Source organism: Strigops habroptila, chromosome 4 (genome assembly GCF_004027225.2).
Source record: "Strigops habroptila isolate Jane chromosome 4, bStrHab1.2.pri, whole genome shotgun sequence".
NCBI lineage: Eukaryota > Metazoa > Chordata > Aves > Psittaciformes > Psittacidae > Strigops > Strigops habroptila.
The window spans coordinates 75,319,518-75,340,275 of record NC_046358.1 but is presented as its reverse complement, the minus strand read 5'-3'; the positions used below and the strand labels follow the sequence as shown (position 1 = coordinate 75,340,275).

General features: G+C 56.2%; 1 protein-coding gene across 5 annotated transcripts in view; it reads right to left on the bottom strand.

The window, feature by feature from the left end:
• AXIN1 (axin 1) overlaps window positions 1-17,952 on the bottom strand; it is an 86,358-nt gene extending 68,406 nt beyond the window's left edge. Inside the window, exons 1-3 of one of the 5 annotated variants that reach the window (XM_030482431.1) lie at window positions 17,641-17,952; window positions 10,488-10,614; window positions 1,045-2,016 (exon numbers count right to left, since the gene is read on the bottom strand). In XM_030482431.1, the coding sequence (XP_030338291.1) occupies window positions 1,045-1,922 (878 nt within the window). In that variant the 5' untranslated portion in view covers window positions 1,923-2,016; window positions 10,488-10,614; window positions 17,641-17,952. Of the gene's footprint in view, window positions 1-1,044; window positions 2,017-2,558; window positions 3,536-4,142; window positions 4,325-10,487; window positions 10,615-17,640 lie in introns of those variants that run through there. The other 4 variants (XM_030482429.1, XM_030482433.1, XM_030482430.1 and 1 more) reach the window with 4 other exon arrangements.
• Window positions 17,953-20,758: the final 2,806 nt, after the last annotated feature.

Below are 20,758 nucleotides of genomic sequence, written 5' to 3'. Positions count from 1 at the left end.
GCTTTTCATAAGGCAGGCAGCTTTGAAGAGGACAGTTCAGCTACTTCATTTCGTAATCTTCACAAAGCGTCAGATTTTAGCCTAAGCAGGTCTTAAAACAAGGAGATTTTATTTAAAAAAAAAAGGAAAAAAAAAGAAGTAGGAATGTGTTCTGGCTGGGTTCTGTTGATTCAGCAAGGGTTAGACACACACACGCTTATTGATCCCAGAGAGCTCCCTGCTAAGTTAATTGTCTGGAATTTTAACTGAGCTCTCAGCAAGTTTCAAAATCCATGTTGGCTGGAAGTGGGTGGGGGACCCAGAAAAAAAAAAGCAGGCTGCAAAACTGTGCAACTCCTCCAGTTAAAAAAAACAGCAATTACTTTGATGAAGGGAAAAGCTGCAGCAGGGAATGGTTTTAACTGGATTTGGTGATTCTGACTTTGACACTGCTAGCATTCAGTGCCAGGAATCTCCTGTGCAAAGCAGTACCATTATCAGGGAGCACTGTGAACCCCATTTCACTCATATAAACGTTACCGAGGTGAGGGTATCTCCTGCAAGCTTCCTGCAGCTTCGAGTTGTGGCTCATCACAATTTCCTGGTGCATTTACACAGAGAAGTTCTACCACAAGCTTACTTGCCCACGTTACAGTAACTGAACACTGCCCTTCTGCTGATGCGGGCTATGGGCAACCTAAAACTGCGACTTGCTCAACAGACTGCGCGTGCACGAGGACTGCCCATGCCTCTGCCCTGCCCACCAAGCCCTACCTGCCTCCACACCATAACCAGCAGCAGTTTCTGCAGGTAAGGAATGTGCTAGGGAGATGATCTGGGGCAATCACACAGGAACAGCCAAAGACACCCTCAAAATAACCCACGACAAATATAAAGCTTTCCATTCCACCAAAGCACACGGATAACACCATCCTGCACCAAGGCAGATGCTCCCCACCACCCAAGGTCCTCCAAAGCTCCTCATCACCCCGGTGCCCATAGCGGTTCCAGGATCCATTCCCTGGAGGCACCTGCGGAAGGGACACTGCCCCAGTGCTCACCTACCTGAACTCCCTCCCCTCGCTGTAGCGCCGGGCCGAGGCGGCACGCTGCGTGGCCGTCTCCAGGAGCAGCTTCTGCGTGAGCCTGCTGGAAGGTGCTGAGTCCCTGCTGGCCTCGGGCTCGGCCTCTTGGTCACACTTCCACTCCTCATCCTCATTCAGAGTCGGCAGATAACCGGGTAGCCCTTTACCTGTCCCAGACCCTGAGCTCGGATCGCTGTAAATTTTTGGACTTTCCCCACCTGTCCTTGTGTATTCCAAATAAATATCCGACTTAAGGAACAAAGGGTAGGTATTGTCTTCTATCATGCACTGAATCTCCGTTTGGGCCTGGTCAAACATGTCAGGGTCAATCTGCAGTTTCATGACGCAGTCTTTGATGAAGCTTTTTGTGGCTGGTTTGATCTGCCGGGACACAATGCCATTGTTGTCAAGGATGTATTTTTTGTAAATGGCTTTTGCCAGCTTGAGTCTTTTTTCCTCGTTAGACGCGCACGGCTCCAGCTTCCTGAAGCCGCTGCAGGCAAACCAGAAGTCCAGCAGATCCGCGCAGTCCTCCTGTTTCAGGAAAGTCCTGAAGAGGTTGATGCCATCTTGATCATCCAGCAAGGAGTGCAGCGACTCGGCCCACTTCAGGTAGGGTGGAGTTGGTGAAGCACTCCCCTCGGGCTCGTACCCCAAATCCAAATCAGAGCGCCTCGGTGTTGCCGTGGACGTCTCATTTCTAACCACGTCACCTTTACCAGAGTAGAAACCATGGCTAACTGGCCTTGGATCAGTGGACACGAGTTCCCCCTCCTCACCAGGAACCGGTGGCCTCGGGGCATCTTCAGTGAAGCTTCCTCCGAGGTCCAAGGGGAAGCCTTTCCCCTGGATATTCATTTTTCTGGTCCTTGCTTGCGCAGGAACAGTGGGGGATGAGCTCAAATCTCAAATCAACAGTATCTGTAGCTCCAAGGTGAACAAGCTTGTACTGCTGAAAGAGATGAGAAAAGAATAAGCGAGTATCACTGTAAATATACACCCTAAGATTACAAATCACTATTTTTGCTTTGCACTACTGCATTAACACCTCTTTTTCAGCAGAATCAATGGCAAGGCCCTTGGCGACTCCAGAGAGTACAGAAGCAGGCTCAAACCAGGCACCCTCTAAAGATGGCAGTTACAGAATACCCTAAAACTTTACACCCAGCATTTGGCATCATTGATACAGCTGATGCTACACTAAAACAGCAGCCAATTTCTCAACACCAATGGTTTTACAGGACCCAAGGATCTGGCAGTCCCCACATCCAAGAGATCTACACTCAGGTACCAGGTGGTGCCACAGGACACAGACCATCTCCTGCACCACCGTTAACAGCTCTGCACAGCCTACCTGGACAGCACGTGTACCAGGTCACACTAAGGCAGCATGTTTTTATCTCGTTAGGAAATTCTCATCCCCAAACAGGAATTTAAGGCTTATGAAAAATATTTTCAAAGAACATGTAGTTAGTCCTGAAAGCGAGACTGCACCTTAATCAAACACAGGTGGCTTTCGTATGCTCAAGTGACATACCGGCACCACATTCCTCACAAATCTCTGTGTTTCAGAGTACACTGCATTGCCTCGTCTAGCTCTAGGGGAATCCAGATGCATCGCTGACCCCAATATTTTGGGCATCTGGACTGCATTCTTGCTTCAGATGGGCATGTTAGCACAGGAGCTCAGTTCTGGCACCGGTTTTTGTAGGCAGGCCATTGAGAAAAGGTTCATTTATGCTAAAAACATCGCACGCTGCAAGCCTGGGAAAATTTCAGGTCATCAAAGGAAGATGAGAAAACCAGCTCGAGAAGGAAATCTGATCAAGTACAACATTTTTAAAGAAGAGCAACGAGTCAATATGGAGGATGGGAGGTGTGGGGAAGGAGGGGAAGGCAGAGGAGGGCAATTCCTGGGTTGCTGCTTCTGCTGCTTGACGTGGTAACTTCAGCATTTAAAAACAGCAGCGAAAGTCTTGTTTTACAGAACAGCATCAGCCTTGAAGCCCTGAGCACTGCAGATCACCAGCTGCCTGCCAAATTACTCCTTGCACTGGATTAACTCAACTGCATGTGAAAACATACCAGGAAAAGGCACATTTTAGCTCGGCCTTCCTCTCAAAGCTCACCTCACCCCAAAAAAAACATCTTTGGGATGCTCTGCCATTTCCTTCCATTCCCTATCCCCGGCTGAACCAAGAATCACCACCTATGCCATGCCTGCTCTATACCTGCACATCGCAAAATAACCCCAACGAGACCAAGAGCAGCCAACGAGCACAGCCAGGCCCCGTGTGCCCGACTTGTGCTGAGCATCGCTTGAGCCAGGCTGCCCTCACACCGGGTCCGAGCCACCCCGAGCACGCAGCCGCTGCCCTGGCACTGCAGAGCGGGGTCGCTTTTCGCACCGTGCTGCGGTTTTCGGTCGTTTTCACCCCGGTTATGGATGCGAGCACTGGTCTAGCACCATCTCTCTGGTGAAGATCCCCAGTCACTCCTGCCTGGGCGCTGGAGACCCCCCGGGGCAGCGACCCCACAAACCATGCCGGGCATTGTTGCGGCGAGGCGGCGCTCGCTCCTCGCCCCAGCCGGGGCGAGCCCCGCGGGGTGCCCGCCGAGAGCGGCCGAGCGGCGGCCGGAGCCGGCGAGGTCAAGCGGGGGGCGCCCGGCCGCTCTCTGCCCGCGGGGGAACCCGCCTCACGGTCCCTGGCAGCGGCGGCCGGGCCCCCGCCGCCCCAAGCCGCCCCGCGGGACGCGCCGGGCCGGGGCACGGCTCCGCGGGCAGCCCCGGCGCTGACAGGACGCGGCGCGGGGCCCCCCGCCGCCCTCCGGGCAACTTCGGGGGAGGCGCCGCAGGCGAGCCCCGCCGCCACCGCCGCCCCGGCCCCGCTCACCCTCCGCGGCGCGGCCCGGCCCGTGGCCGCCGGCATGCGCCCGCCCCCCCCCCGCGCCCAGGGCGGCCTAGCGCCGGCTCGGCGGCGCCCGGCGCGGCCCCGCGCCTCCCGCCCGGCGGCGGCCTCCGGCGCGGCCTCGGCGCAGGGCCTGGGCTCGGGGCCGCCTCCCCGCTCACTCACTCACCCGCACGGAGCAACGGCGGCGGCGGCGCGGGGCCCGGCCCATGCGGCTCAACAGCGGCGGCCCGGGGCGGCGGACGGCGGCGGGGCGGCGGCGGCACAAAGCGGGCGGCCCGGGACGCCCATGGCCGCGGCCGCTGGCTTGTGGCGGCGACAGGGAGAGAGCAGCAGCGAGCCCCGCACCGCTCCGCTCCGCCTGCGCCGCTGCCTCCCAGCGCCGGGGAGAGCGGCTCAGCCGCGCCCCCCGCGCCCCCGGCCGGTACTGCGGGACCGGCAGCCCGCGCCGGCAGCCGGCCGCGGGGGCGGAGCGGGCCCGGCCCGGCCCGGGGGAGGCGGCGCTGGGGCACCCGCGGGAGGTGGCGGCGGGCGGGCAGCGGGGCCGTGGTCACGGCGCGCTGCGCTCGCTGCCGGGCCGAGGCGCACGGCGGTGCCGCCCGGGGAGTCCTCGAGGCCCGGGCGCATGGCCGAGGGTGCGGTCACGGCGCCGGGGGCCCCAGCGGCGCCAGGCCTCGCTCAAGGGCTGAGCGGCTCCCGGGTCCCCAGCGCTCCCTTGCCCTGGCCGAGCGGAGCCCGCAGAGCTCCCCCGAGCATCCTGGGCAGAGTCGGCCCAGGGGACGGTCACGCTTTGGAGACCTCCAAGGCCTGGAGGAGCTGGCTTCGCTTGGTGGGGAAAAGGCAGCAACCCTCAAAACCATCACCGGCCTCCACTGCTCCGTCCCTGATGGAGCGGCATGTCTTTAGCCGAGCTCTGCCCGGGAGGGACCGCGCACCAGTGAGCCCAGTGTTGGAGGAGCGCGGTGGCTGGTCCACCAGCGGATCTTGCCTCTGCCAACAACTAGAGCTGGTTTAGAAACCACAGCGTGTGTCCTGGTGCTCTGAGCCGGGCAATTCTGCGGCGGGGAGAAATAAGGGGACTCGCCAAGAGGTGGCACTGTATGGACTGAAATGGGTCCAACAACATGGAGACTCCCGAGGAAGGTGCTGGGGAGCGCGTCTTACCCCGAGATGGTCGGTCATGGGGAGCTTCTGGCCAGGCAGGGTACGCTGGCACTGAGACTGCAACGCTGTCCTGGGGTGACAGGGACATTGCGGGAAGACGATAGGGATTAACAGAGGTCGAACAAGAGTAGTGTGATAGGGAAACGCAAAGCCTGGTTCTTCCCCAGAAAGCAATGGTACACTCAGAGCGCCCTGAGACTGAGCCAGGCAGTGCTCTGGGTACATCCCAAAAGTGAACATGCAAACAAGCCACAGGGCAGTCCTCTAAAAACCAGAATTCACTCAGAAAGGTTTCTGGCAGGGATGGTTTTGATGCAATTATTCTACTGCATGTCCCTATTCCCATGCATTTAGGGAACACTTTTGGAAACGTACAACACTTATTTCCAGCTTTCTGAAACACACAGAATCCCATCCTGGGCAGCGGAACTCCCCTTCCCGCCCCGGCTCTGAGCCCAGCAGGATGGTGCAGCTCCTTGAGCTCTCTCATGTGAAGGATGCTTGGAGCTGATTTACATGTAGCAGTGCAATACTGATCTTGGGCATAATAATAGAAAAGCTGATGTGGGATTCACTGGTAAAGAATTAAAGGATGGGAATATAATTAATGCAATCAGCCTAGTTTCTGGAAAATAGCTCTTGTCAAACTCTGATGTCATCCTTTGAAGAGATTACAAGTTTGGCTGATAAAGGTTATGGCATAGAAATAATAGACCTGGACTCTGCTCAGGCATGTGACTTAATCCATAGAGTATTCTGATTAAAAATTAGCACAATACAACATCAAGAGAGACACCTTAAAGGGACTGGGAGCTGGCAAACCGACAGCCATCAATGGGGAATCCCTGCAGAATGGGAGTGCTCTCAGTGGGTGTCCGAAGCTTGGATGGGAAGCCCAATGCTATTCAGCATTTCCATCAATGGTCTAGAAATAGATTAAAAAGCCCTGCTGAGAAAACCATCGGGGCCAGGGAAATGAGAGGGGCAGGAGACACGGACAAGGTCAAGACAGCTGTAGAAAACTTCATAAGCTGAGTCCTGGGCAAATAAAACGTGGTTGAATGTGAGCAGCTGTGAAAGGATCCCTCCGCTGAGCACAGGGCCCTTCTGCTGGAAGCCCGCACTCTGGCAAGGAGGGACTTGGGGGTGAGTTTAGGAGGCAGGAGCGACAGCATGAGAGCAGCAGGGGATGTCCTTGCCGTGACAGGGCTGGGTGCTGCAGGAGAAGGGATTCCAGCATTTGCATTTCAGAAAGGATGCTCAGAAATTAGGAAGAAGGTGGTTAAGAGCTAAAAGTGACCCCTGCTTTGCAGGGGATGCCTGAGAACCGCAGCTTCCTTCGCCAGTTCAAAGGAGCCCTAGAGAAGCCTCGATTACAGTGCTTAAGCAGCTTCATGGGTGAGAGATGATCAGGTATGAGAGAGCTTTTCATCTCCCAGAGAAAGGCCCAGCAAGATTTGATGGCCTGAACTGAGTTCACATGAGAAACTGGAGCTGGATTTCTCTGTGGCAAGGGGGGGGACTAAGGGGGTGGTGAGTTGGATGCACCAGGATGCATGTGGTTGAAGTGCTGGGGTTTGGCGTGCTCCCATCCCCATGCTGCCATCCTTCCCTGGAACCTTCTTTGCTTACTGCTCCTCAGGGCTGGGCTGGACCTGGTGCAGTGAGAGAAGTGCTGGGGGATTCTCTCAGGCCCAGCAGTTCACGGCCACATTCCCCAGCTCAGGAGACACAGCTTGGGGTGAGGAGCCAGCACCCATCCCACCCGTGGCTCTTGCCATGCTGGGGAGACACAAAGCTGATCCCTTCTAGCAGCGCAGGATCTCTGTGTGCATGCTCCGTCCTCATGCTCTGAGAAAGCGGAGCCAGTGCTGCCCTGCTCCAGCAAAGGCAGCCAGGCTGCCCCTTTGTAGGCTGGAAGGGGTGAATTCCCCGCAGGCTAATGCTCCCTCCTGGTGCCTCACCATTTTCTGGTCCTCCAGCAGGGCTGAGTGCAGTTGGGAGAGCCATGGGCTCCCCCTGGAGCCCCCTCCCTGCCTTTTACACCTCCCTTTGCCCACACTGAGGAGCCCAGTCCCTGCACTTTGCCAAGGGCCAACATCAGGTACTTTCGGATTTACTTGGGGGCATCAAACAGGTGAAAAACCAAACTGAGCATCCCTGGCTACACAGGGAGGGAATCAGCCTGCAAGGTCCTTCAACAGAGGGTAGAGGCCAATGAACCAAACTGGGTCATTTCTCCCTTCTTCATCAGTTGATAGCATGGCCCTGCCTTATATCCCCTCGAAACTGCCACAGCCAAGATGCCAGCGGTGTTTTGGTGCACAACTTGTATCAGCCTGCAGCTGAGGCTGGTCCCTGAGATGCTGTCCCCAAGCCTGGGATGCTGTACGCTTCCCAGTTCCTGGTGCACGCTTTCATTTCTGCCTGGAAGAGCCAGTAAATGCTAGTGATAGAGGAACTGCTCTCAGCCTTTGGTCTAAGGGATGTGGGGCTGTGTCCAAGCAGCATGTTGTTGTGCACACAATGCTTATGTGGTGTGATTCGCGCAGCCTCCCTATGAGCCCCTCACTCCCAACTCTCAGAGCTGCAAAGGGATGTTTTCTGGTTAGTTCCCTGCCAGGTTGGCTTGGCTGCCACAAGCCTCCCAGCATCACTTCTGCAGTGAGATCATTCGGTTCAGCTTCAGCACTGACAATATTCGTGTCGAATTAATTCTTCTCTTTGTAGTGACTCGCTGGCCTGAGGCTGGCCTGACCCAGAGCTGATGTTTGCTGGCTGGGGGGCTGCTAGCCTCCAGCGTACCCTTCTAACGGCAGAGTCGTGCCTGGGTGAGAGCCGGCGTCCCTTCCGCCTGGGCAGTTTCGGGATGAAGCGCACTAGATGGTGCTGTTCAACCTTTGGCTGCGATTTAAAAGGACCCTGCAAGGTCGTAAGTGGTGCCGAATACCGGTGTTACTAAAAAACCTTTTTGAAACTGGAGGACAAACAGAAATACCCTGAAGTATGAGGTCCTACACCGATCGCTGGTGAGCAGCTCGCCCTTAGAGGGGTATGTACCACCTCCCTCCTTGTGCATGGAGCACCCTCATTTCTGAGGCAGGAGTCAGGGCTTGGCTACATGAGCAGTGATGGCAGAAGAGGTTGCTAAGAAAGAAACGTTCCGGGATGGAAGAGGAGGCTGGTAGCTCTCTGGACTGCTGGCAAGATGGCCCTTGCAGAGTGCGAAGAAGAACATGTATTAGCAGCCGAGATGAAAACATTGGTGGTGTGGCACCAGGAACCGAGGGCACCCTAAAGAGCTCAGCTGGGATGAAGCACCACAGCCCAGTGGCAGGGCCACGGAGGGGACGAGCAAGTGGAGCTACAGGACACGGCTGTCAGAAGACCAAAGCAGAGAAGAGGCCACGGATAGAGCTGGTCTGGGAGCTGGAAGGCAGCTCCTGCCCCACTGGTCAGGAGGGACAGAGCACATCTCTGCATAGGCAGCAAGGATGCTCCTGGGCAGCCCTGCCAGGGCTGGGGTGAGAGCTGAAGCGGGTGATGCTGGTTGCAATTCTCACAGCACCCCTTCTTGCAGGAGGCACTGGGCTCAAGATATCTCCCCACCCTGGCAATGTCAGCTGCACAAAGCACCCATGGAGCAGTGGGAGCAGCTTTCCAAGTCCCCGGGGTGCAGGACCCATTGGCAGCCTGACCGTGCCTCCTTCTTTGGATTCCCCACCAAAAAGGCAAACGCACCCAAGTGCCTTAGGTTTACTGCCAGGATGAAGCACCATTAGGACACCAAGTTTATACCTTTCTGCTTATACCTTTTTATAAAGCCCATGTCTAAGCTTGCTGTTCCAGGCAGGTGGGAAGGCTGCAGGGTCCACTGCTGTTGGTGCTCTGGTCCTTCCCCTCCAGCAAAATCATCCCAGTTTCCCAATTCACTCCTGTTCTCACATGGATGCTCTCCTGCAAACCCCCAGGGTATGCCTGGGTTCCCAGACCTCCCTCCCTGCAGGTACAGGGCTGGAACAGGTGGATGGGAAAAGGTTTTACTGCTCACTGTAGCAGAGGTCCAGCCCTTCAGCCAGGGTGGCCTCCATCCAGGAACGTAAGGGCAGGAGGGCCTGGACCAGCTCAGGCAGCAGTCTGACATGGTTTCTGCAGCTGCCAGCATTTGCCCGTGGTGGTGCAGTTGCCTGTACAGCAGAGGGAAGACCCCACATGTTATCCTGAGCTCCTGCAGCATCACAGCACCCTGGCTTGTTCTCTTCAGGGTCTCTTGTTCTGCTTTCAGCTCTGGGAGCATCCCTGCTTGGTGTTTCCCCTTGTGCCTGCTTCCCCCTGCTCTGCTCTGCCTTCCCCTGCTGGGTTACAGAGCCCCAAACCTGGTGTTTCCCAAAAAATGATTACAGATGAGCTCATGCCGTGCCACCCTATGGCTCTCCTGACACCAGCCCTCAGACCATCTGCAGCTCCTCTCCTGGCTATCAGCCACCTCTAGTGATGCCAGGACATGTTTTGGGCTCAGGACTGGAGTTTTGGTCAAAGCTTTCCCCATCTTCTTTCTTCTTCCATCCGACTGGCCAGGAAGAGTCACAGCAGCTCACAGCCACTCTCCTCTGCTTGCCTTGCACCTTGCATAACACCGGTAATAGCTAATAACAGTAGCAGCTAATGTTCCTCTGCCCCTGGCTGCACCAAAGCCCAGCTATTCACACAGGCTTCTCTTCTCACCTCTTCTGTACCAGCTCCCCAGATGGTCTCTGGGCTCCCATCCCAGCTTTCTGCCTAGAAGTTTCCCTCTCCCAGTTTTTGCTCAGGTCTGGAAAGCCAGTCCGCATACAGCAGCACAGGGTATGGGTTTCCTGTTGTTCCTGTCCACTGACAAAAGGTTGATGGCTGCCATGGATAACCAGTCAGCTATTTCTCTCACACAGCGATGATACCTTGGGGCAGGTACAATTGCCTTCTAGAAAATCCTCTGTAATTGTTGATGCTCTAGGGGTTGTATAAAACCTGTGGCAAAAGCTATAGGACTGAGGCTACAAGCAGGATTTAAGGTTGAAATTCGAGTCCTCAAACCTTAGAATCACCTGGACAGGACACCCCAACCCTTCCCTTCTGGCCCTCTGATGCTTGTGGGGGAGGGTTCTCCATGTCATGTCTGACACAGCAAAGAGACCCTGCCAGACCCCTGCTGCATCCAAGACTCTGCGACTCCCCTGGTGTTGATCAACCGTCTCTGCCAAAAGCCATCGCACACACGCTCCCCCAGCATCACCAATGCCCGATGCTCTCCGTCACCAGCTGCTGATGCACCCCTTGGTGACACCCCATCCATGTGCCTTCCTGCACCCACCTTTGGGGTCCGCCCTGGCCTGGCGCCCCACACGCCTGCCTCTCCATGCTCCGGATCACGAGGCTTGCTGCTCCTCTTGGGGGGCCAGGGGAGGGATGCCATCTGCATGTGTCCCAGCAGCACCGCTCTGCAGAGAGAAGAGATGTCAGCTCATTACTGCTGGGACCACCCTGCCCGGGAGATGCTTGCAGGGGAGCCGAGCCAGGCAGGGACACCCTCCAGTCCCCGCTTGCAGGAGGGGGTCCTGCTCCCATGGTCCTGAAGGACACATTTCATATCTTGGCCCTCCATGAGATGCAGATATCTGGAGTGGGCTCTGCTCTACCCTGAGCTGTGGTGGGACTGTCCTGTACCTGAGCGTGGGGGCTCTGGAGCAGTTATCTCTACAGAAATGAACCCACCTTGCAGAGCTGGAGCAGGAGGGAGCAGCAGCATTGGGGAACATCCCTGTCCCTGGTCCCCAAGCCCTAGTGCAGACCCAGGGCTCACCCACCTGCCCCAGGGCATTGCTTGCATGCCTGCTGCTCTGGTGTACCTGTGGCAGGATGGGATGAGGTGGGCACACAGTGGGCATCATCCCTGCAGAGGAACAGTGTCTGGCTGTTGTCTCACATGTTGACCACTGTGTTGAGACAGCTGGTCCCTGCCCGCAGGGCTGTCCCAGAGCAGCCTGTAATAATTCAAGCCATTTGATCCTGGGAGGAGAGGCGGATATCCTTTATCCAACAATGAGTGACCCCAACCAGCTGGACTACTGGGAGGTAAGGGAAGAACACTGCTGGACACATCAGTTGCTTCACTCCTGCAGATCTGTTTTGCAACACAGGGGCAAGATCCTCTGGCTTAGATGTGGTCAGTGGCCTGGCTGGTGAAAGCAAGCTCAGCGCTCAGCGATGCCTTGATGTCTGTCCGACAGCCTTGCAGGCTTCCAGCCTGACTGTTTTGATAGGATCTCTACCAGCAGCCCAGCTTGGGGAGCAGGTGCTTCTCCCCACTCCTGGCTCACCCGTCCTGGAGGGTCAGCTCTCCAGGGAGCTGGCAAAAGGTTTTGTGATGAGTAAGGTCTGTTGGCCACGGTTTGGCCAAAGCCTGGTGACCAGCTGGTGGCCAGTTGGATGCACGCTGCCGGGACCAGGCTCGCTGATGGTGCATCAGCTTTGATGAGGTTCTTCCCAGAGATGCGGAAGACGGTCAGCAAGCATTATTTTGTATCACACAATTCTGGTTTATTGCGAGTCCACCTAGTGGCCCATGGGGTTATGGTCAGCTTTGCTGGGCACAGCGAGGCTTGTGAAGACGTCTCAGAAACACTCATGCATCCAGGACAAGCTCTCGGAATCGTTTTATCTGTGCGCGTACCTGGCAGGTACAGTTCAGGTCTCAACTCACCATTGTCCTTCTCCCAGCCCATGAAGTGACAACAGCAGCCGAGGTTGTGACTCAGGTCCAAGACCTAGCCATACCTGGGCTAGGGCAAAGGGTCCTTATGATCACATTGGAAGCTGCGGAGGGAAGCCCCGTGGCATTTTCAGCCCTTGTTTCTCCTGAAGAGTGGATTTCCTTGCTGCCTCATGCTTCTCAGACAACATTAGATGCCCCAGACACTCCTCTTAGAGATGCTGTGCCCTGGAGAAGTGTTGGTTCTGAGTGCTCGGGCAGGCCAGAAGCTGTTTACAGCTGGTAGCGGGCTCTGGTAGCAGCTCACCAGCAGGCAGGATGGCTGTGCTCATGGGAAGCCCCAGCCTGCCAGACAGAGCCCTCCCTGGGCTCTTCTGCAGTGCAACATGCTGCACCAGGACCAGGTCTGCTCTGGACCAGGGGCACAAGCCAACCCTAGCTGGTGGACCCCTAGTCTGGCAGGCACTTGTGGGAGCCCTCCACTCTTTCAGCTCTCTGGTAACACAGCCGCAGACTCTCTGGGATCTCTCCATACTCCTGCTGTGACTCCAGCCTCCAGCCCCCCTTTCCCAACCCCCCATGTCCCAGCAGCACCCCCAAACCCTCCAGCCCCAGGTGAGGGTTGCCCTCCTTTGCCATCTCCCCTTTCTCAGAGCAACCATCCTGCACCCACCTCCAACTGAGCTGGTGGACGGGACCCTCAGGCTGCTGTGTCACCAGCATCCAAACAGGGCAGCTGGGGCTTGGCACAGGCAAATCCTGGAGCCCTTCCACCCCTGGAGGCCTGCCTGAGGGCTGCACCATCTCTGGGAACAGAGGTTTCTCTGCAGAGTTCCTCTTCCATGCTGGGAATGAGGTCATAGGAACAGAACCAGGAAAGGCTCTGCACTGATGGATGCCAGCTGAGGTCCTGCCCAGCTAAGCCAAGATGCTGGACCCAGCCCAGCAATATCCCTGGAGTTTACCTGCTTCCACCTGCAGAGAAGAGCAAAGATGGGGAGATATGTGCTGATGGGGAGGAGCCCTCCTGCTGCACCATCTCTGCTGTGGCTGGAGACTGCAGGCTGGCTGGGGACACCATCAGCTGGGTAGGTGGGGTGGTGAGAGGAGGCTGCAAGGCAGGGGGCAGGCTGAGACAGGCTCTGCTGCTCCTCGTTAGTGACCTGATGCTGCATTGAGCCCCAGCGAATGAGCTGGATGTGCTCAGTGAGTGCCATTTATTCATGCAGTTACTGACATTGCTGCCCCAGCACAAGCCCAGCCCAGGAGATGATCATCTTGGCACTGACTCATCTCAAGGCTTTCTGGCATCAGCAGACAGATGTGGAGAGCATTGGTCTCATCCTGACACGGAACTGGAGAAATTGCTCACAAAAGCGCAGTGGGATGAAACTTAGAGAAGTGGGGGGGTGTCTCTGTCTTTAGAGGGGTCCAAGACTTGTTCCACAGCCAAAGTAAACCTGCCCTGGTGCTGGATGTCAGCCATGAGATTTCCTATCCCCTTCTGCCAGCACTTCTGGGACCATCAGTGGCCCCTCCACTCATGCTCACCACTTGGTAGCTCTGGGTGTGAACTCCCAGGTTGCATCTCTCCTAAAATCCCCTGCCCTTCCCATCCAGGGTGGGCAGGTGAACCACAGCACAGGCGGATCCTCTCTGGGACAGGGTCGCTGGTGATCATGAGCATACCACAGTCCTCTCCTGCCCTGGTGAGGAGACAGCAAGAACTGCTTATCAGCGGTGTAAGCATCAGGCCGGGCAAGTGTCCCAAACTTTGCTGTGACCCACCTCCTTCAGATACCAACCCTTAGGATGTCTTCCATAAAGCCGTGCTACTTCCTAGCCCTTCCGCTCCTGTATCTCTGCAGGGCTGGAGCCACCTTCTCATGTCCAGCCTGCCCATCTGCAGCCATTTCATACCACTCATGCTCTTGCCAGTGCTGTCCTCAAGCCTATACAGCTCTTCTCCCCCATGGTGGGAGCAGACAGCAGCCTGATCCCCGCAGCCTTGGCCTTTCTGACCTCAGGGTACTGGGCTCTCTGGGTCTTGTCCCAGAGGATATATTCCCTGCTTTGACTGTCCTGCCGGACCTTCTCCTGTTACTGCATCTCCTCTGTCAGAAGTCCTTCAGCAGACAAATGCTGGCTGGTATGGTCACCAGGAGAACCCACAGCTGACAAACACAAGCAAATCTGGCCTCATATTGTGTTTCATCCTGATCCTCTATAGTTACAACTGGCCAAAGCATGAGAAAAAGTGTGGCAGTGGATGTACAAATCTTGTCAGACCTTGGACTTTTAGCATCTTCCTGTAGCATCGGCTTGCCCAGTGTGCCAAGGACATCACAGAGAACACGGCTCACAGAGGAGGTTGACATGGACATAGTCTTCACATGCTTCTCCGACCCTCTCGGGGTCATGAGGTGTGGCTGGAGATGACCATCTTGTGGGCAGCCATTCCAAGCCCATGTCTTAAGCAATCCCAACCCACCTGAGCCTTCCCCTGCAGTGGGATGGAGAGCAGAGGTGCCTGAACTGGAGATCCATGGATCCCTTTCCCTAGTGGTATTTTCAGATCTCTAATGCTGGACGTCTTTAACTTGGCCTATTTAGCTTAGTCTCACATTCCGCTGCTGCCCAGAGCCTGGCACCTCTGCAGCTCCTGCCATTAAACTTCTGCCTGATGAAAACAGATGATTGAGCCTGAATTATCATCCTCTGTCTCCCAGGTGCTTTGTGCTCCTTATGCATTGGTCTGGTCTGGCAGCTCCTGTGCTGGGGGGACCTCTGGATGGACCCTGCAGAGAGGAGTTTTGGGGATGCATTGGTGATGATCAGAGCAACGGGTTGAGTTGGGCAGTGAGGCTTAGTGAGCCCCCATTATGCTTCAGCCTTTGGAAGAGTGGCTGCTTTCACGGGTGGCATCCACATGCCTTGGCTCCCTTGGTGAGTCTCAGGATGGACTGCTCAGGACCAGTGACTCAGCTTTGTGCTTAATCGCTCTGTATGTGCATCTGTTCCCTGCAGAAACCTCTGAGTATTGCCCAGTTTAACCACATCCGAGGAAGATTGTGATTCTGGAGAACTCCAAGTACCTGCAAGTGCGGTGAAAGTAGAAAAGCTGGACCCAGGGCTTGCATTAACAACCCAATCCCTCAGAGGCCATTTCCTCCCTGTGTCACTCCCATCAGTGCCGCATTAGCACTACCCCAAGGGCTGAATGCCCTGTGCCCACCTCAGGGAGCATCTGGGGCTGCAGAGACCCTCCTTCCTCAAGAGAGGGCTCCTCCCTGCTGTCCCTTGTCATGAGGTCCAAACCCTGGGCAAGCCTTCTGGGTGCTTTGAAACAAATCCTTTTGGTCCCTCCATTGGTGTGTCTCCTTTCCACGGTCTTACTGAAGATCCACTTGGCTACACCTGAGCTACTGGCCTTGGACAGCACTGAGCTACCCGCAGTGAGAATAAGGTCATTTTTTACTCAATGGCATCCTAGGAGGACCACAAGCTGCTGGGCAAGCTCACCCCCACCGTAGGCCCTGGTTCCTTGCTTTGCCGAGTTCTCTGCTGTCTCAGCCCCATCTTCATCCCATGGCCACCAGCACCCATCCAGCCATGTGTTTTCCAGCCATTGTTAATTACCAGCTCAATCCATGGGCCCAGCCTCCTTTCTGTCCCCTCCTGCCCTGCTGTGGACCAGGCACAGGCCCCCACCAAGCCCTGACCTGGGAAAGCCTGTTGCTCAGGACGGGCCATACCTAAAGCCTGATGGAGCTGCATGGCCAGTGTCCCCTCACCTCCACCATCCGCAGCTGGCAGCCAGGATGCCACCTGGACCCGTCTCAGCTTGGTGCCACCAGCTCCCACCTTCTCCAGCCTAAGCACCCTGCATCGGCTGGGCCATGGCCACGTGGTCCCACCTGCCCTTTGCTGCTGCTGGTTTTCAGGTTCCTTGGCTCCAGTCTCTTGCTTCTCCAGCTTTGGAGGACAAGGTCTAACCACACATTCCTCTCCACCTCACCTCCCTGGCAGCACCGGCCCTTCGTAGTGCAGGCAGCTCGATTCCCGCATCAGTTCTATCCCATGTCCTTGCAGGAAGGTGACTCCCTCCAATCCCAGGGTAAATCCCACGAGACCCTGCCAGCGCAGGGTGGCCGTTCTGGGCGGGAGCCACCCCAGCTGCCAACTCCCCATGGGCACCATCACCCCAAACCAGGCACAGGACAAACCTGCCCTTGCAGCCCCCTGTGCCACCATGGCCCTGACGCAAGGAGTGAGAGTCCCAGCAGGGTCCTGGCAGGGTCCCGGCGGGGTTTCGGGGCTGGCTGGAGCTGGGAACATCCCTGCGCTCTTTGTGCTCCCCCGGTAAGCGGTGCAGTGCAAATATCAGCGGGGTGCTTTGAAATGAAAATAAAACTGATAAAAGTCGGACAAATCCTCTGCCCCGGCCCCCGCTGCTGGCCCGAGCGGTGGCTCTTTCTGCTGCCGAGCCGGCTCCCGCAGTTATCAATACATTATGTATGCCGGTGTCCGTCGGCCAGAGCCTTTTGTTGGTGCTGAATATGTCCTGGCCAACAAAAGTGGACTGGATTAGCCACAGTGGATTAAAAGATTTTCTTCTTGGAGTTTACCTAATAATATAACAATTGACATAGAAGGTCTCTTTGAACCCTACACGACTCTCTTATTTTACCATCTGTGAGTTTGCTTTCCATGCCGCTGATGGTGCTGGTGGTGGGAACACTGCCCGGAGCCGAATTTGTCACTGAGCAGAAGAAAGCACCCCGTATTTGAAGGGAAGCAGCGGGAAGGGAAAGTGGCACAACTTCTGTCCTCCTGTCTTTGTCCTCGGCCCTTCTGCTGGTGGCTCACCAGGATCATGATGCTGCGGCATAAGGAGAGAAGAGACCCAAGGAGTGGGCTCAAGCAGTGAGGAAGCCACCCGCTCATCTGCAATTTGAGGTGTCCAGAGGGGTCCCGGCTGGAATAAGCTCCTTCATTAATCACAGATTTTGGGAGAGTTGCCGAACTGTGAGCCAACAGAGTTCGCATGTCTGGATCTCAGGCGTTGGGATCCAGCCGCTGTCCCTGGTATCGATTGCAAGATGGGTCAGGCAGTGGCGGCAGCAACACCGGGAAACATGGAGGGCAGCGGCAGCAGGGGAGAAAGGCTCCCCCCACCATCCTGCAGTGCCGACACCGCTCGCCCCCTCCTCCGGCACACCCCGGCCCTCGGGCTTTGATCTCATCCGGGGGGGCTCCATTCAAAGTCTTTCATAGCAGCCTTTGGAAATACCCGTCCTCAGAAGTCGCGAGTAATGAGATGGGGAGACGACGAGCAATTTAGGCGCCGCTCTTTCTCGCTTGCGCTTTTCTTAATCTCCATCTCCCACCCCCACCCGCCCTTTTTTTTTTTCCTCTTTTTTTTATTTTTTTTTGGCAAAGACACTTCTGGAGCGGCACCGACTTTGTGTGGGATCCCCGCATCACCCCGGGCCTGCCGGGGGGGCAGGAACATGGGGCTCGTGCCTCTCAGCCGGGGGCCTTTGATGAAGCTGCTTTGCGAAATTTGATTTGAAAGGCCTATGATGGCAATTTGGGGAGAATGGTGGAGCCTTTCTCCACCCGCCTCTCTTTGTCTGTCGCCCAAAGGGGGGGTTCATTGTGGGTGCCGGGGCATGGGTGGGGTGGGGCGGCGGAGGGGGCCGCGGCGCGGGAGAACAATGAGCGGGAGATGGGGAGCGTTGGGATTTCTCACCTGCCCGGGCGTCCGCGGTCCGCCATGACGGGAGCAGCCGCCCTGCTTGCTGCTGTCTGGAGCACTTTTTTTATCCCCCCGACTCTTGAACCTATTTCCCTCCTTGGCAAGTGCGTGGCTGGAAGATGGGAATCTTTACTTTATATTGCAGCTTGGGCTTCCCAGCCTGATTGGCTGCGGCCAGGACCAAATGCTGGTCCTTCCATCCCATCGTCACTATGGCAACCGGCCCCGTTAGGCACCACCGATTTACTTATAATTGCTGGGTAAATAGTCAAGACAGGCCGCTTTCATCCCGCACCGAGAGATTGCTCTTCCTCATCTCCTTTTTTTCCCCCTTGTTGTTTTTTTTCTTTTGGAGAAGGAAGCCCTAAAGAGCAGCAACACTTCAGGAAAACTCATTGAAGGCTGTTGCAGAGAGCAGTGTGTCCCTCCTTGCCAGCCTTCCCCCATCACTCTTGCTGCACAATGCCTCGATGCCAGCACCATCGTGCAGCCCTCACCACCATCCTCCTGCAAGGAGCGGCACTGGGTGGGGATGCACGATGCCCTGTGCATGCAGGGGTTGGCTGTTGCAGGCTCTTGCCAGCAGGCTGCCAGCCATCGCTTCTGCGATTCATGGGGATTTCACACCAGAGAGCCAGCATGGGGCTCAAACAGTCAGTCCTCCTTTGCCTCTATCCTCCTTCCCCACTGCTGCTAGCAGTGGTTCATGTTCACAGCACGTGAGGTTTCTGTCCAGGCACAAGCACTGCCCAGTTCTTTGCCAGGTTCTGCTGGACCTGCCCATGGTGCTGGCTGGGATGGGGCAGCTCGTCCCTCTGGCCCTGGCCATGCTCATCCCTGGAGGCCGGGATGCTGGGGCACCCGCTCTGCCTCGCTGCCTTCATTGCTGGGTCTGCAGGGCAGGGAGCCTCTCGCTACTCCTGGAGGGTGTTTAATGATGAAGGGCAGAGCGATATGTACAGGTCTTGTTGGCAGACCTGTGAATGTGGACCAGGATCTGTGCTCATGGCCAGGTGGGTCCCACAGGAGAGAGGCAGGTGGGAGCGTGGTCCCAGCCCCGTCCTCATGATCCAGGGATGGATGCTGTAGCCAGAGAACAGAAAACGGATGCCCAGTCCAGCCTCACTGGCTGGAACACCCACATGGTGCTTCTATATCCCCCGGTCATCACTGGCACCAAACAGTGATGCCAGGAAAATGGGAATAAAAGGGTCTTAGGGAGAATCTAAGGGCTGGAGAGATCCTGGGAAAATGGAGAGCTCACAGGCAGCAGGGTGAGAGAGGAGCAGGGTGGGTTTGAGGGAAAGGAAACCAAGGTCAAATTCACATTCCCTCCTCACAGCCATCCAGAAGGAGGAGTCCGGATGCAGGGCAGCTGCAGGAGGAACACTGCGAGATGCTGCCTGAGACCCCTGGTTTAGTGGGAGAACTGGGGATTCCAACCCTGCTCTCTGGGGAGCACAGAGAGACAGAGGAGAGAATGTGAAACCAGCAGAGGATGGAGCAGCAATGAGCCATGGGGCTAGGAGGGCTTCTGAAGGAACTGGGGGGATGAACCAGCTGATCCTCAAACAGCTCTACCTACCTGCTCCTGGAAAGGGCAGTTTGGAGCCTGGCAGATGTGATAACAATCGTCCTTTTCACGTATTACAGGGAGAGCCAGGAAAGGGCAGGGCACTAACTCTGACTGCGCTACCAGCATATCAGTAGAGATGCTCCTGCAAACAGACTTTGTGGGCATCTCAGTGAATACACCAAACCCGGGCAACTGAGATGACTTGTAGAGGGAAGGCCTGCCTCCTGAGAGCAGCCAGCTTGGAAAGTGCCAGCAGCAGCATATGGGGCTATACACATGGTGAAGGCCTTTTGGGTGTGCAAAAGACTGGTGACAGCGTTGTCACTGAAGGCCTTCAGGGATGTGGAGCTGGTCTGCTTCGGGATCAGCAAGGCACAGAGGGAGGGTTCAGGACCAGGGACCAGGATCCCTGCACAGCCCGGGCACTGCTGTCCAGCTGCAGGTCCCACCACACTCTGGAGCTGCTGGGGTTGCTCTCCCACAGGCGCTTTCTCTATTTTAAAGGCAGCTTCTCTGTGAAGCGCTTTGGGACATGGCTGAAAGGGGGTCACTCCCTTCCTGTTGAAGACAAGCCGATACCTCTGCAGATACCTATGGGACCTGCCAACCCTGCTCCAGCAAGAGGAGCCTTCCACCTGCCCTTGCGGCTGGGGACCCGGCGCAGGCACCAAGGCCATGGAGCCGTGCGAGCATCCTCCCATGGCGGTTCCCATGGCAACTCCCTGGCTCACAGGCTCCCAACCCGCTCAGTTGTAGCCGCAGGATGGCTTCAGCCGCATGCAGCACCCACCAGCCCTGCTCCTGTGCCAGGGTCTCATCACCTTCTGGCCTCTCCTCCCACCACTGCCGTCCCCTCCTGCCACACAGGACTTCCTGTCCCTCCTCAAGGGACCCACTGTCTTGTTCCCTGCTGCAGAGAGCTGCTCCAGGAACTCCCCCCAACCGAAGTACCTTCCCCAGAGCCCTGCAAAGGCCTCAATTCCCCTTTTCCTGCAGCGTATCATGCAGAAAACAAGGAATAACTGATAACAGGTGAGGAACAGCATTCACGGAGGAGAAGGAAGCTAAGCAGGACAGGTGGGCCTGTGTACAGGAGATTTCTCACCTCTGCACTTCAGTAGGTCCTGGATCTGCACATTCTGGGACTGCCTGGCTGGGCAGAAGCCTGCTAGCCTGGTGCCTGCATCCAGGGAGATTTCCCCAGTTTTTGGTACCGGTGCCCAGCTCCAGTCTCATGCTTTAAAACCAATGGTAGAGAACTGTTGTGAAAAGAAAAGGCCACAGCTAGTGATTTCTAGAGAAAAAACCTTGCAGCAAGACTTGAAGCTCGACGTCAAATAGAATGAGAGGCTACAACATGAGAAAGAGGAGAAAATATCATGTACAGGGAAGCCTTGCTCTGGGATCCAGGGTGTGACAAGGCTCAATTCCCAGAGCAAGGCAACTTAAAGCTAGGAGTAAGGACTTTCCACCACTTGAAACCTCCTAAATCCAAGCATGGCTTTTGGGAAGGAGGATTTAACCAATCTCAGGTGC